This window comes from Helicoverpa zea, chromosome 14 (assembly GCF_022581195.2).
Source record: "Helicoverpa zea isolate HzStark_Cry1AcR chromosome 14, ilHelZeax1.1, whole genome shotgun sequence".
NCBI lineage: Eukaryota > Metazoa > Arthropoda > Insecta > Lepidoptera > Noctuidae > Helicoverpa > Helicoverpa zea.
Window position 1 is genome coordinate 10,124,976 of NC_061465.1, and position 16,114 is coordinate 10,141,089.

General features: G+C 35.7%; 1 protein-coding gene across 6 annotated transcripts in view; it reads right to left on the minus strand.

Annotated features, from left to right (window-relative positions):
• The window catches only part of LOC124636336 (disheveled-associated activator of morphogenesis 1), a 102,667-nt gene that overhangs the window by 42,489 nt on the left and 44,064 nt on the right, over positions 1-16,114 (minus strand). For all 6 annotated transcript variants that reach the window (XR_006985121.1, XM_047172396.1, XM_047172394.1 and 3 more), the window contains one exon: positions 1,082-1,240. Coding sequence is in view for 5 of the 6 variants with exons in the window: in XM_047172394.1 (XP_047028350.1) it covers positions 1,082-1,240 (159 nt within the window). In the remaining variant the exon portion in view is untranslated. The remainder of the gene's footprint in view (positions 1-1,081; positions 1,241-16,114) is intronic.

Sequence of the window (16,114 nt, forward strand, 5' to 3'; positions counted from 1 at the left end):
TGTCATAACACGCGTTTTACTGTCAAGAGATGATATTTTCGTGGGAAAATTAGGTCTGACTCAGATATCATAAAATTACATAGGGAAGTAATTGGGACACGTGTTCCAAACTTTGCCATATTTCAATTCTTTGGTAGAGCTTTCATACAAAGTATACATTTCTGTAGCAATAAAATATAAATCAATGTTCCATATCCTTAATAAGAGTATCATATGTATTTCAAAGTCCCTAAGCGAGTGGTGAAAGTAGTAGCAAAACGAACCCTAATCCGAACTCGATATGGCGTGGGTGTCTCGTTACCAGCCCGTGAAGTGAACCGATACGTTCCGGAACAATTAGCCCGAACTACTTACTTACTGCACAGGTACGTAGATCTAGATAACCACCCACAGTAATTAACAAGGATATTGATCAATACTCCGCTTGATTGCTTTATTTTTCTTTGCATATCCGCCGATGAAGGGTATAGGGAAAATTATAATTGATGCCATTTGTTGAAAGGGCGGAAGCGTGCAATAAATGTAATTATGCTTGCAACCCTTTAATAGATGTATTGAGGTTATGTTGAATATTCTACATTTATGTAAATTGCTTTGGTGCAATTAGAGAAGGCTTTTTTCTCTACTGGCCTAGTGGGATCAAAACACGAACGAATTCACGGCAAAAAGGAACAAAGATACAAAATAAATAGGTCAGTTCATCGTCAAAATTCAAGAAAATTCAGATTCCAACCCGTTATCCAGGATAGACTAGAAACAGCCAATCTAGCTTCAACCAGTGCTAACAACTTTTTCACAAAAGCACTAAACTAGATCTATCTGTCGTAGACCAAATAAAATAGCTGTGTGGTTAAACTTCCAACCAACACTGGACCAGAAAATTAAGGTATCTGGTTAAAGATTGTCCGAAAGAAATCGCTGTTAAGGAATAAGATCGCCAATTGTACTGTTCTTTGTGTGTTATGATTTTCTGTGTTGTTAATTTTCTTGGTGTACAATAAATAATAATCTATCTATTTATCTGGATTCCTTCATCACAGTCATAGGAAGGATTTCAAATAAAGCTTATAGTACTACTAACCTGTAAACAAGGGCACAAGGGCCACCTCCGTCGCAACGCATGCGGCATCTTCTTGCGGGGCGGGTCGGGCTCCGCCGGCGGGTCGCCGCACGCCCAGCGCACGAGGCGCGTGCGTGCAGCCTCGGCCACCTCCAGGCCGCGCGACCACGATGGCAGACCCTGGAGACAAAAGAAAAAGGATATAAGCTTTATGGTATGGTCATAATAGAGATAAATAAAAAAGACGAAGTCCCGGATCATAATAGGACTTATTCTTCCCCTTTTCTCGTCCATGGGTGTCGTACGAGGCGACTAAGTACATAGCACCAGCGCTACTCGCAAGATGGCGGGTAAAGCACCTAAATAGCAGTTTCGAGGAGGGTAAGAGTCAGGCAGTAGGCGGCTGGGTGTAAAACTTATGCCGATAACTTTTTCAGTCCTATGAACTTGAGCAAGAAATGGCGATAATAATGTCAACTACTTTCTTGTCCACCAAATGACATTGCCATCACGCTATGACGATTCCTTCAAACAATATACCTATTCTATTTTGATACATTTCGGTTAACCTAGTTTAGACCACCGCGACTCTGATCAAAACAAACAAACAAACCAATTGTTCACGACCTATCATCCCAGATATCATGAAAACGCATGCAAATCCAACCGTACAAGATCATGTCAGTCAAGGCCGACGAAGCTGCGCACACGCAACCACTCGCACGTAATAACGGTATCACTCATGTTCAGCGCTTCTGACAGCGAGAGTGATTCGCTACACTGCCGGACAGGAAAAGTTCAACACTTATTTTATTTTTATCTTCTAATTGACTTTGATTTACGTGTGAAAAATTTAAGAGTTGGTATCGCTACTTTTCGGACACATAAATATCGGAATTTTTTTCAATGTCAAAATGTTTTATTTTATTTTATTCAGGAAACAAACAGTCACGTACAAAAAACTTACATAAGAAAATAAGCTGGGCGATAGCATGCCTACTTTGATAACATTTACTTTTTTATGAATCGTTACTAACCATTGAATAACTACAGAGTACTATTCTATTCTAGTCTATTACATACATACTATAACTAAAAGAAACAAAATAAAAGCTGATTTTCCATCTGAATATAGCAATAAATCTGTAAATAACTTTTCGCAACCAGCAACAAATTGACGCAACTCACAATAACACATCCACTTGCATTCAAGATATTTTGCACACTATTTCAGAATCTACCACAATCACGATCAGAGAAGACCATTATCGTAGAAATATGCACTTAAAATGCTTTGTAAGAGCTCCAGACATATTGCTTGGTAGCTATTAAAATAATAATACCTACCTGTATTTTTATAACAAAAGGTATTACTTGACCCCAAACTACTGCCATATTAAACACCTTTACTTTTGCAGTCGCTTCTTGTAAAGCACTGGTACTCAGCTGAATCCGGTTAGATAGGAAGCCGACCCCAACATAGTTGGGAAAAGGCTCGGAGGATGATGATGATGACTTTTATCCCACACAAACAACTAGAAGCCGTTACCAATATTCTGTTGTTTTTACATTTGTCAATTTTGACCAAGCAATGTCAAATTCCTATCTCCAGTAAGCAAATGAACAGATAGATTGAATATTGGGACAGTCCGTTAAGTAATAGCAGTGACTCAATATTTCTGCTCGCTACTACATGAGCCAAGTGATGGAAAAGCGAAAACGTTTATGTCAAACGACTTTCTTCCGACTGATGGTCTGACGCAACCGATCGGAATAGGTAACATGTCTGTTACGGCGAATGGGAATTCTTATGTTAAAAAGTAGAAACTAGTTCAAATCGTCGCCATTATAATCGATGTATAAATATTTATGGATGAAAATTGCGTAGGCGAAAACTTTTGAAGTTCGGTTTTGTTGACAGAAGTGGAGAGGTATGAAATGAAACTGTAGACTAATAGGAACCTAATTTAAAACTAGAAAAACGGTTTCAGACAGAGTTGGTAAACAAAGGCCTTCAAAGGAAAGAAAGGTGGAAGACCAATAAGTACCTAACTGTTATGATTTGTAATGTTACGCTAACTATGTACATATACCCCTATCTACATTGATAAACTTTTAAGTTTCGTATGATTATTTTACATAGATGCTATTCTATGTAAAATAATCATACGGTCTAGCTGTCGCAAGTGCGGCTGCTGAGCACGAGGTCTCGGGTTCGATTCCCGAGTCGGGCCGAAATCGCTTTGTGGGTTTTAGAAGACTTTCACAAAGCAGCCCGGAGCCTGGAAGCTGGTGATTGATACACCCGTGCATCGGAGAGCACGTAAATGTCGGTCCTGCGCCTGATCTCTCTCCGGTCGTGTCGGATTACCGTCCCATCGGACTATGAGAGTTAAGGAATAGTGAGTGCACTTGTGTCTGCGCAAATGCTCGTGCATTATAATATGTCCTGCGTAGTTGGCTAATCTCCTTACATGAGAACAGCCGCCGTAGCCGATAATCGGCTAGGAGGACATCATATCATCATCATTATGAAAATATTTTTCGTTGCCTTAATTACCAATCAATCAATTACCAAGTAATTAACATCATAAGTTGTAACATCTAATTTATCGGTCAAGTAAAACCAATTAAGATGCATTAAGTATACAACATAACATCACTTATATATTGCATAATATTGTTAATAAGGCCTTTTAAAAATTAATAACTTTGCGTAACGCTCACTTTGATCACCCATTCACTATTTGACAGATGATGATACCAAGAAAACAAAATATTGTTTATAAACGAAATGTTGAATGTGCTCAATTAGACAATGGTACTGAAATGTCACAGGCAACGAGAAGACGAGTGACAGAAAGTAAATTATGAAAACAAAACCCATCTAACGTCAATTAAGTCAGTGAAGGATGGCTTGATAAAGGTCGCAGCAACCAGAGACCTCGTTTGTTCATCATTGCCGCATATCGAAATAGAGACAGGTACAAAGCATTTAAAGAAGATATGAAAAATGATCGTGGAACATATGAAGAAGAACCTCTAGGTAATCAAAACACACGGAGTACAGTTGAAGATAAAGGATTCGGTTATAATTTTGGCAATCATTTATATAGACGACGACAACTACTTCAAATTCATAAATAAGTGAAAGCAACAGACGATGGACTTGTAATGGCAAATCAATATGTATTGATATTAGTAAGATAATTACATGTATATCGAACAAACATTCATTATCTGCAAAATAAACATATAAATAAAATGTAAGTCACACAAATACAACCAAAGAAATTACAAAGTCCATCGCACGCCGACATTTAAAGCCTCTGAAACAGCTTGCGACATTTAATTTTATCGTAATGTCTACGTATTTCAATTTATTTAATGTGATTAGAGAACAATATGTGGCAATGGATACAAAATCTATTCAGCGTTTACATTTGTTCTCAGAAAATCAATTCGATAGACTTTGTAGCTAAATGTAACGGTCATATAATATAATGTGAGAATTATGCACTAATCCCACGCAAGTTGCACAGAAAGCTGAAATTCTACCTTCAACTAAAACTTGCAATACTAGATTCTATGAATCTGTATATCTGGTATTATCACTTCCTTGTTTTCTAATTTGTTCTTTGTTATGAAGAATCACAAAATCACAATCTACAAACCTTAACTGTGATAGATTTTAATCAATTGACATGACATGACTATCCAATCTCTGATCTTGGTCGGTTTATTGCTTGCCGAGATAAAAATTACTGTCAGAGGATAGACAAACATTCGTAGATATAAGGTCAACCCGTATCCTTTATGTGTCAGTCTGAAAGATATTAGAATAAATATTCCTGACCAACCCACTTAGCATTAGATAAAGCTACCTTCGGATTATTTATCAGCTTCACGAATTCACTCAGGTTAGAATACAAGAGCATTCCAATATTACGAGTTTTAATCTATTTAATTACTTGCTGACAGCCATCTTATCTAGCGTTAGTAATTTATGCACACCCATCATGATTTAGTTTAGCGTTGGTTTCGACACCAACCTGAGCTATTGTTCCGTTGAACTTTTGTACGGCATTTAGTGAACTGTTGCGAATTGATCATAAAGGTATGATAACCGAATGTGATGTTTCGATGTTCTGCCAGTTTGCAGTGTCTACGATATGCGTGTGTCTTGTGAATAACTGTTCAGTTGCATGATGAATAATTTCGCGGTTGTATGTAGGTAGTGATGCTTAATAGCCGGGTAATTGGCGACACCGTTTAATTTGCTTTTTACAGTAAAAATATTTTAGGTTATCATCAATGTACAATTCAGGCACATTTTAACACTTTTCCTGCAAATGAATAACCCATGCACATACAGAACAAAATCTTACAAATAACATCAAACAAAAGATTACAGTAATCAAAGAAAGATCAACCAGAGATCATAGCAGCAAACATCAAGAATAACCTTGCAATAAATGTTTAGAACATCTTTCACCACAGTATAACAAAGGCGTGTCGAAAGCCTTTGCCAAATCCAAGAACAACAAGCTAAGACAAAAATGTGATGCATTAGTTTCCACACAAGACAATATAAATGCTGAAAGTGTAACAGGTACTTTCGTCAAGTGTAGTGTGTCAGGAGGACACGGTTGCTATGGGAATCACGTAGGAGCGATGGGTGAGTGACACACTAGGATGTGGTGAAAGTGAATTTGATGCCTAAAATGTTCGTGTGAGGCCTATAGGAATTCAATGCGGAGTGATCAAAGGAGTAACTGGTAACAAGTGGTGTGGTGCGTCTGGTGGTGAAGTAACAAGCTTTTATTTAACTTACAATGTTAAGTTTATGTTTCTTGTTAACTGCTTTTAGTTCCTGCTTACCTATATTTCATTCAAATCATCATCATCTCCCGACCCTTTTCCCAATCATGTTGGGGTCGGCTTCCAGTCTAACCGGATTCAGCTGAGTACCAGTGCTTTACAAGAAGCGACTATATTTATCTATATTTCATTCAAAGGTCGTTGTTATTTTATGAGTAATGTGAACGCTTTCGTGCAGATTTAATTTCGTAACTTTCTTTTGTCAAGTTCAAGATACTTTTTGTCTTAAAATTTCAAACGTTAAAGACGTTGAGATAAATATTCTAGTCAGATTTTACTCATCCTCGATTTTCCATTGTGTACAACTGTTTCACATAAGTAACGTCCAATTTTATTGCACAGGTCGTAAGCTCCAAGTAGGAACTTGAATGATTGTGACTGGTTGTATTTGAAAGCGTTTGACACATTTCTCTTCAAAGATTTCATGTTAGTAGAAATCACAGGTAGAAATGCTGGTGACCTATTGTACGTACACGGCGTTTAGAATATAATGCAAACCAGCTTACATTTGGAAATTAACTGTGATTATTAATATGAAATATGGCCACAATACAGTAAGTGTAGACCATATGATTCGTTGGAAGATAAAATCATATTTTACTACGACAATGACCACTAAAACAAATGCTTTATCATTACAGAGAGCACTGACTAAACCGTGATTGTAAACAAGATTGTTGATTTAGAACGTTTACTCAGCGCTCCCGCGACATTTCACAAAGAACAAACTAACAAACAAGCCATACTCTAACATAGCCTCCAAAGAAGATGTATCTGAATTTGCTTTCCAAACATCAGCAAAAACATCAGGCCTTGCCTAAATGAAAGTCCACGAATATACTAGAAACACAGTAGAACCAGAGGATCAGTCAAATAAAGAAACTGAGCTTCATAAAGTGGGGCAGCTTGTTAATAAATTAACAAACAAAAATGTAACCACCACACAATTTTGGGATAACCAAGAATGCGAATTATTATTTTGAATTACCTACACGTGATCATAATTTGTCTGATCTCAGTTATACAGATTAAATTAAGTTCTCTTCAAATCCTTGACATCTTCGTCATTAGCATAAAGTAATTACGAACAAAAACCGTTTTGATGCATTATTAGTAAATTAGTACATCATCAATCATTGGGTACCTACTTGGTGTAGTTCGACAATCGCTAATATGACGTTTGGTGATCTTTGGCCCTTTGTAATTAGGGACAACGATGAAGAAAATTCTCGAGATTCCACGATACCATAACAAAATTCAAAATAAATGCATGAATGTCGGCAATTTACCTAATTTACCAGCGGCACTGTTTTAATTACTTCTTTTTCAATAAACTGGCCACGCAATTCCGTGCCAGATTTATTACTAGAATTAACTTTTTATGAATCATAAACCTCTTCAAACACTAACGTATTTCAGAGTGATCACTAACTTGCGATTATTCTATAGTTACATTACATCAGTATTAATGATCTAGGCATTACAAATTTGCAGTTTCCTTATTACCTATGTCATTATGTAAGATAATGATCGCAGCTTTCGCTTCAATCAATGTTTAAACGAGTTTATGAAATGTTATTGGACCTAAGTGTGTTTTTATAATGTATTTATCATCTTAGTAAGTAGCCAGACCTATTTTTGTCATCGTTTGACTTTCTCATAGAACAAAATCATATAATATTGATTTTGTGATGAGAGATGGATTAATAAGACAGCATGTTCATAACAGAGGACTCATAGAATATTAGTAGATAACCAAAGAACATAAAAATACAAAGGAAAATTTCTCATCTGTGTTGGTAAATGAAGAAAGAAAAGTAAGACGAAAGATCCGTGATCTAAATAGTGCAACAGAACAAAAAGTAAACAAGCAATATATTGTGAATTCTACAACATATCGAGATGCCCTTATTGAAGCGAACGATGCCACCGAGCCTGAATAATTGATGGCGGCGCACGTGAACTCGAAACTACAATAATAAAAGTGCTGTATTGACCAATTTGTACGTAAATGTATGAGAATGGACCTAGTTTAGATATACGAGAAATATAAAAAGTAGATGATATTGTCGCTGGTGATGAATAGAAAATTTAACTTATGAATAATGAGAAAATGTCCCTACCGACAAAAAAAAACTTTGCATTACAATACAGTATGTTTAGGTCAAAGGTGATTAATAAACAAGAAATTAATCAATTATGTACTCAAAATTGTTGCTAAAAGCCTAATACATTTTACGTCAATAGCAATAATTTCTAACCAAAGTAAGAAGCATAAATACATATACCAGCTTGAATGGGGTCTTGAATAAAGTGATGTGCCAATTTGGCTTTGAATCTTTTGGCGAACATTACTGCATTGCCGACCATAATTCACGTTTCATATGCAAAAGACTGAGCTTAAACTGAATACTAGTACCATTCCACTAGAATTGCAGAATAGAGCTATAAATGGGAATAACTTGTTACCTTATACATAAACAGTTGTCCTAATTTAAGTTAAGCCGAAATATTCCAATAAACAATCTTGAAAACAACTGTTTATTTATGGCAACCCAATAAATCTCAACTAATCGACTATTAAATAATCAATATCGATACTTCAAATCATTTGTTGAGTTACAACACGCCCATCCAATAGAGTTATAGTACACTATCGAGTTACGTATGAACAGATCGGAACCAGAAGCCGGATCTAGCATCGATAGAACATGTTACATCACTAGTAAATAGTGGGAACTTCAATTATTTATTATGTAATTAGTGTTAAACCAGTACACTGATATGATGCCCGTAATTGTTTGCTGTCCATCTCAGAAAGTGATTGGTCTTTTTGTCCGCATCATTTTTTTAACTTGACAGATACCTATTGTGGGCAAGCATACATAACATCGTCAATGTTCAGTTCACTGATCAAATTACAAAACAGTCTTGTACTAATTAGATGAACAGATTGTAAAAATCCGTTGCTCTTTCCTTTTGCTTAGCAATACGTCTTGCAAAACCACGACTAGTCTAATTACAAACAGTACTCACAAAAATGTATAACTAGCCTTTGCCCACGGTTTCACCCGCGGGGACTTCTGCCCGTAATAGGATAAAATATAACCTATGTTACTAGGGAAGAGCGTAGCTTTCCAATTATGAAAGAATTTTCCATATCGATTCAGTAGTTTCAGAGCCTTTAGGGTACAAACAAACAAAAATGTTTCCTCTTTATTATATTTTATGTACAATTATCGCCTTGATAAGCATGGTTGATCGTTTTCTGGAAATTTCTTTATTTTCTCGTGTTCATTTCTCCTGATATCTCCATGAAACCTGGTTTGCGCAGTTTCAACTCGCCGTGACTCAACCGGTTCGAGTATTGACTATTGAACTATGACATCAATGCAATTCAGAATGTCTGCTATGATCTCATTGAGGAATTTCTTTCAGGCTTTTATTATATTGTTTCTTTATGTATAGGTTGTAGTGTTTAGCTTTAAGGTCACTACTCTTTTATCTTTATCACCTTGATGTTCAAAGTTATACACACGTATTTTCATGATTACTTAACCATACCCTTAAATAATTTACAAATGTAAAGAGAAATCGAAAGTTTTTGAAACCATACATGAAAATGCTCATAAAAGTAAAACTCAGCAAGTAAATTAAAACGAATTACCAATCACACTTATCATAAGAAATAATGAAAGACAAAAGCACATTAAAACTAACAAAAGACTGGAGAAAGACAATCACTTCAACTTTCAAAGCTGAACTTGCGCAGACGCAAGGTTAAGACCTGACCGCAAAAGATGCATGGCCAATAAAACTTCAAGACAAGTATAGACAGCAGTCACTTGACCAATTTGCCTACAAACAAACCGTAAGACACTATACAGCAAAAGCTTTAAGGCTGCCCACCCACGTCTGACTTTTTGTAGGACAGATAAATCAGACCAATTTTTTGTAGGACGTTCTGACTAGGATTAGGTACCGACTTTTGTAAGACATGCATTATTGTGTATTCTATTTTGCTCCTACAAAAAATCGGTCCGATTTATCGGTCGTGGGCGAGCAGCCTAATGGAGATATTTCAAATACACGCTAGCAATTATGGGCATGACGATTCACGAATCTGCATGGTGTTTTAAATTTTATTTGTCTACTGTCTGCTGTGATCGAAAGTTAGATTTTTAATGATGCATACATGTGTTTTTAGTCCGTCAATGTGTAATGTTTTGTTAATTTTCATATTATAATCCGTCAAAAAACAATACATACTTACATAGATCGTTTGAATTAGAAACTACTTGGGTGTCTAATAGGATGATTCCAAATAAAATTGGTTATTTTATGCTTATTAAATAAGTTATTCATTGTCACTTACAAGCTTTCTTTTCATCATTGTGTCCTAAGAAATGAAAAGACAATAGGTATTAAGGATCTCAGTGGTGTGCACTTGGAGAGGCCTATGTCCAGCAGTGGACTGCGATAGGCTGATGATGATGATGATGATGATGATGATGATGAGGTATTAAGGTGCAAACAGGTCACTCTCTTATTTACATACAGGAAGGTATTTTACCAAGACATATCAAACATCTTCAATAGCTCGTAAAATACACGGAAATTAATTAAGTTTGACGACTTTAGACATAGTCGTTTGTATTAATAGCTATTGAAGTATTCTTAGAGAAAACGCCGTAACATGTGCAATTATACTGAATTCATGATAATCGTTAATGTTACGAAATCGGTTGTACTCGTAAAATTAGCTTGAGACTTAACATTCAGTGTAAATGTTCATATAATCGCTGCACCTTAACTACGCTGTCCTAGGTGAACGATTAATGATTAGGTAAGTGCTAAGCGATGCGGTAGTTTATACATCTCTATTTGACAATAAAAATATCTTGTTAAACAAAATCAGCCCCAATGAGAAATAATTATGGTCCTAATTTAATCAAAGCAGGTCAAATGAAGTCCCAAAATAATAAAACGATCAATATGTGACAGCCATTACGAACTAATTTGTGACAACTCACTCATGATAAAGTAAATACCTATTTTATGCCAAATTAAATGGCAGTGGGTAGCTTATGCCTCTCATATTGACAGAGCAAAGCTCAAAAGTTACATAACACAGAATATAGTACGTTAACTAATTGTACAAACATGGTATGACCTCTCGACTCGTCAATTGACAAATTGCAACAACCTTCACCCACGTGTCAAGTATGTACACGATCGAAAACATGTTCTTACGCAGATAATCATATTTTAAACTATTCAAACGTTTAATTTAACTGGTCCTTTTGTGCGCAAACGAGCGAATTATAGGTACAGTACCTACAATTTTGTAATTTCTTGCGCAACTTGAATTAAAACTACATCAACCGCAGCATACCTAAACATTCCTTAGTATTAATATTTTGTCAAAAATTTTACTCGCGTACAAAAACACCGTTGCTTCTGAAAATAAATAATGATTCCAAAAAACGTTCAAAACACACGAAAATGTGCCAAAAATCGCGTCATAACGGATCATTTGATAACTTGTAAAAACAATACAACATATGTATGGAAAATAACTCTTGCGCACATCACTATGGACTTGAAATGCAATGTATACAGAATTGAGACATAAAACGGTTGGCAAAAAGTGCCTTCACACACGGACCGTTTACATGAAATGGTTATTTCTTAGCAATGCTGAAGTTTTTGCAACAAACACGCATTACTATGTACTGTTTTAATACATTATCTCGTGAACAATTGGGTTGAATGAACTTGGTATACGTCAACAATTACTAAATGCGGAAGCCTGTATTTACGTCAAAAGATAAATTATTCAAACCTTTTTTTTCACTAATCATCAAATGACCTCTCCCGCTGTGGGTGCGTGAGGGAGTTTCAGACTCTTACTGACTAAAACCCACCATGTTTCTTTTGAAGCCCTTTGTGTAACAAGGCCGCGGTAACTCTTTCGAACAATCCCGCAGCCCCAGCAGGCTATACCTACTGAGTAATGTATTTGAAAGGCACAACAAATTTATAAGGACGATTTGACATTGAGTAAAACAGACATGATAAGATAGTACTTGCCAAACAGCTATCAAACCAGGATAAAGCCTACATAAATTAGCTTAAACTAATAATTTTAAAACCTGTGTCTTTGCCAAGTATTCCTAGAAGCAGTCGGCAGACGCCCTGGCATCCAAAGGCATTGTTTACACAAAATTTATAACATCGACAATTGTATAGTAATATCTGAGAACAATACATACATATTCTACATATATATTCTACACGGAATACTAAACGAAATACATGTGAATCAGTACGTTTGTAGCTCTTTTGATTCTAGAAACAAGCATCAAAACGTCTCATTTGATGCAAATAAAAAGATTTATGTGCGAAATATAATTTACGGTCGTAATAACCTGAATAAAAATCGTGGGATTCTAAGTTTTCGTTTTGTACAAACACCCACGCACGCCAGTGTTTTAAGGACAGATTTTTTTTACCGATACAAGTTTAACTGAAAAACTCATCTGTACAGGAATACTGACGTCTCTTGGTCTTAATAGAGGGATGTTTTCATCTTCTGTAAGTACTACAATGTCAAACATCTTGTTTATATGTATTTGTTCGCCTTATTATGTATTTCTCGCCATTCAATAAGAAATAAATTCAAAACAGGCATTGTTTGAAATCTAATATTGTATTATTTCAATTGACTATTTTATTTATCTTATACATAAATAATTGCTAGTGCATCAAATCAATCAAAGTGCATCGAATACAAGGAATGTTAAAACAGAATATACAAGAAAATGTATTTCTTTTGACATAGCACTATAAGTCTCAAAATTACCGTTTGCAGTGATAACAAATAAACCGTAACATCCTATCACAATCTTGTCTAAGTTATCCCATGGTAATGAATAAACTATTTCAATACCGATAAAAAAGACAACTACTTTACACCCCGTCTACAAAAGGACCAATATCTTTTTCAAAATTTACATCACCACTTGCTTTCTAATTAGCCCATCTAACAATAAAATGTGCAAAGCACGTATCATTGCATCCAAAAGCCAGTACACTCGCATGCCACAAAACTGAGCAACACATTTTGTAAATGCACACTGCACCGGCTAATCACGGTGTGAATTAATTACTTATTGTAGCCAACTGCGTGGCACGCGGTTGCAATACGTCGGCCGCTCTGTCACAACGCAGGAAAACCTTTGCGAAACGTACTGGCTTTGACTGTTGTGACAGCTGTCAAATTTTTGGACGGCGGACCCGCGGTGGGAATGTTTTAATTAAAATTGTGACGTTATATGCGTACGTAAATGCAGTTATATAACGATTTATTTTCAAGCATAAGTAATAATGTAAAGGTAGTACCTAGCTAGTATAGGTTCAGGTAAAGGACTTAAAAAAAAAAATCATTTCATTCCATCCGTGATGGAAACCGAGAGAAATCACAAAAGTATAATTTTTATGAACATTGTTAGAATGATTAGCTGCCACGAATAATGTATCCTAGCTGAAATATTTCTTTTACATTTTATTCAAGTATATCGCTAAGAAGAAAAATCTGCTTAGAAAAGCGATTACACTCAAAAGTATGTCAAGTGAACTATGACTAGTTTAATGCTAAGGCATTATTTTCTCCTAAGCTTTCTCGTCCATAAGAAAATCGTCGAAACATTACAAATAACATAACTATTAATTTACTCAAATAATACAAAGCTCACTTAAAAATAAATCATTTACACAATGTACAGAGTCCATAACTGTTTAAGAACTCATATGAATTTCCCATAACCGTGTATCATAGTAGTAGCTTCGTGAAACCAACCACATTCTCGTAATAGAAAATCATTAGCAACTACAAGTTTACATGGATGTAATTTTTGACCGTTGCTTTCACATATTCTACTCGATCTGGAGATGCGGACTATGTTCCCAACTTACCGCGCATATTCTAAAGTTCTGGACGGAGAACTTGGAAATACGACGACCTTTGACACAATTTGAACTTCCACAAAATACTAAAGAAATAAGATTATGACGTAGGTACTCTTTATCATAACATAATTGGAAGTCGCAATGCACGCAGCTTCTAATATATTGTAGAGGACGAGGAGTCGAGGACGGTGAGCAAACAATGTAGATTAATGAATACGCTTCATTTAGCCCTATAATCAAATCAATGAGTAAGGTTATCTTAACCTCAAGTAGAACGAAGTTAACCTTAAAGTGAATCAAGCATTAAATGACACACTGTGACCTACCTTAAACGTATGTACGTATGAGTAAGACATTCAATGTCGCGGAAGCTGTTTTATGAAAACTGCAGTCTGACTGCTATTCGATCACATAAAGAGATTAAACAATGCTTAAATGCTTTATTTTTCCCAACACTGGCAGATGTATAAATACATAATAATATATGATTTCTTTATATGTTCGCCTGAATGAATGAATAAATGTTTATTCTATGACTTGTTCAACAGTAAGGCATGTAACCTTTAAGTCTTTTATTTCAACTGAGCAGTCTAACGGAGTCACAGAAAGGGAGTGCCGCTGGCTAGATTCTAATGGCATTATAAAATCCTTAACAAGAAGCTTTAAACTTCAATGCCAGAATATTGCATACTCAGTTAGCCAACAAAGTGATGATTAAAGTTTATTTAATTAAAATAGCAAGACATCATTTATTAGGGACAATAGGATATGGCCTAAGATATGGCATCAACGGCATTCACAGAAATATTGGTCTTGTTGGGCTACATTGGTCCTATACGAAACATGTCGATATGAAAATAGATCCTATAGGCAAGCTACCTAACCGTACTAAATCTAAACTCATCTGACACATACTATTAGAATATAATCCAAAACAAATCAAAATGTACTCATCGTTACTATACACTTTTGGCCTTTAGAAACAATATCATAACATCATCTACCGTTTTAAAACTCGAGCATAGCAAGACAATAGCGGGTGACTAATATCGATCCGTCGATCACTGAACGGCAGATAAGATCGATTGACCAGATAATACTTGGCTGTTGACATCACAATGGACTGTCGACAAGAATGGAGATACCCGATGTGTGAGCGAATTCTTTGCAACAAATCGCACGCGCCGTGTATGGTATGAATGGATCTGAATATTGTTATGGGTAATTTGCGTGAGAAGTTCAATAAGGGAACAAGTGCAGATTTACATTGTGGTAAGCTATAGTTCACAGTGTCATGTCAACATGGACTAAAATAAAAACACCATTTGTTGACGAGTTCGACACAAAGGACCATTATTTTTATTCTGGTCCTTTCTTCCGGCTGGAAGTGTAACAAACGGTTGCACTTCACAAGTATAATCGCCAGCCTAACAAGCCAACTAGTCTAGGTGCAGCACTGCTTTGCGTAAGCGTTCCAAGAAAACAGGAGGCAGTTATAGAAGTTATGTCAGTTATTTTAATTTCCGAGCATAAACATACGGAAGCAATGAAACTATTCCTGAGAAGTCTACATTTGAGTGGAACGCGGTGCGTCGCGTCACTCTCGATTGTTGCGTTGCGTCGCGCACGACTGCGCAAGCGCATACGTAGGTATATTTAGCCGCATTAGAAAAAAATAGTTTAAATGTAAGTTTGTTTTTGTTATAAATTAATACAGATGTAAAACTTAAACATACCACAAACACTGCCAGAAAAAGCAAAAGTGCAGCGCTATGACAGCAATACATATTAGGTATTAAATAGCAAAAAAACACAGAAGACCCAAATATTTGCATCAAAGTTTAAAAAGTCGAACCTGTTGATAAATACAACCCAAAAAGCATACACTTATAAACAACTGGATGAGTAACAAAAGGGAAATTAATGTTCTACTTAGGTGAATCATTAATCATGTGTTACATGCTCACTTTCTTTACGTTGCATGGTTACCGGACTGGGAAAACTACATAATCAACCACACGGCTTATTAATAATGCTAATTTATTTGGTTACTGATATTGAGCTTGGAAACTTCTTATTGTTGGTAATTTGCTTTTTATTTTTTCTAAGTGGTTAAAATCTTTGAAGTCAAGTTAAGTGTCTTATAATTACAATCCGATATGTATCCTTTAGCTAAAGAAAATATTTGCTGTTCTGCTTTAA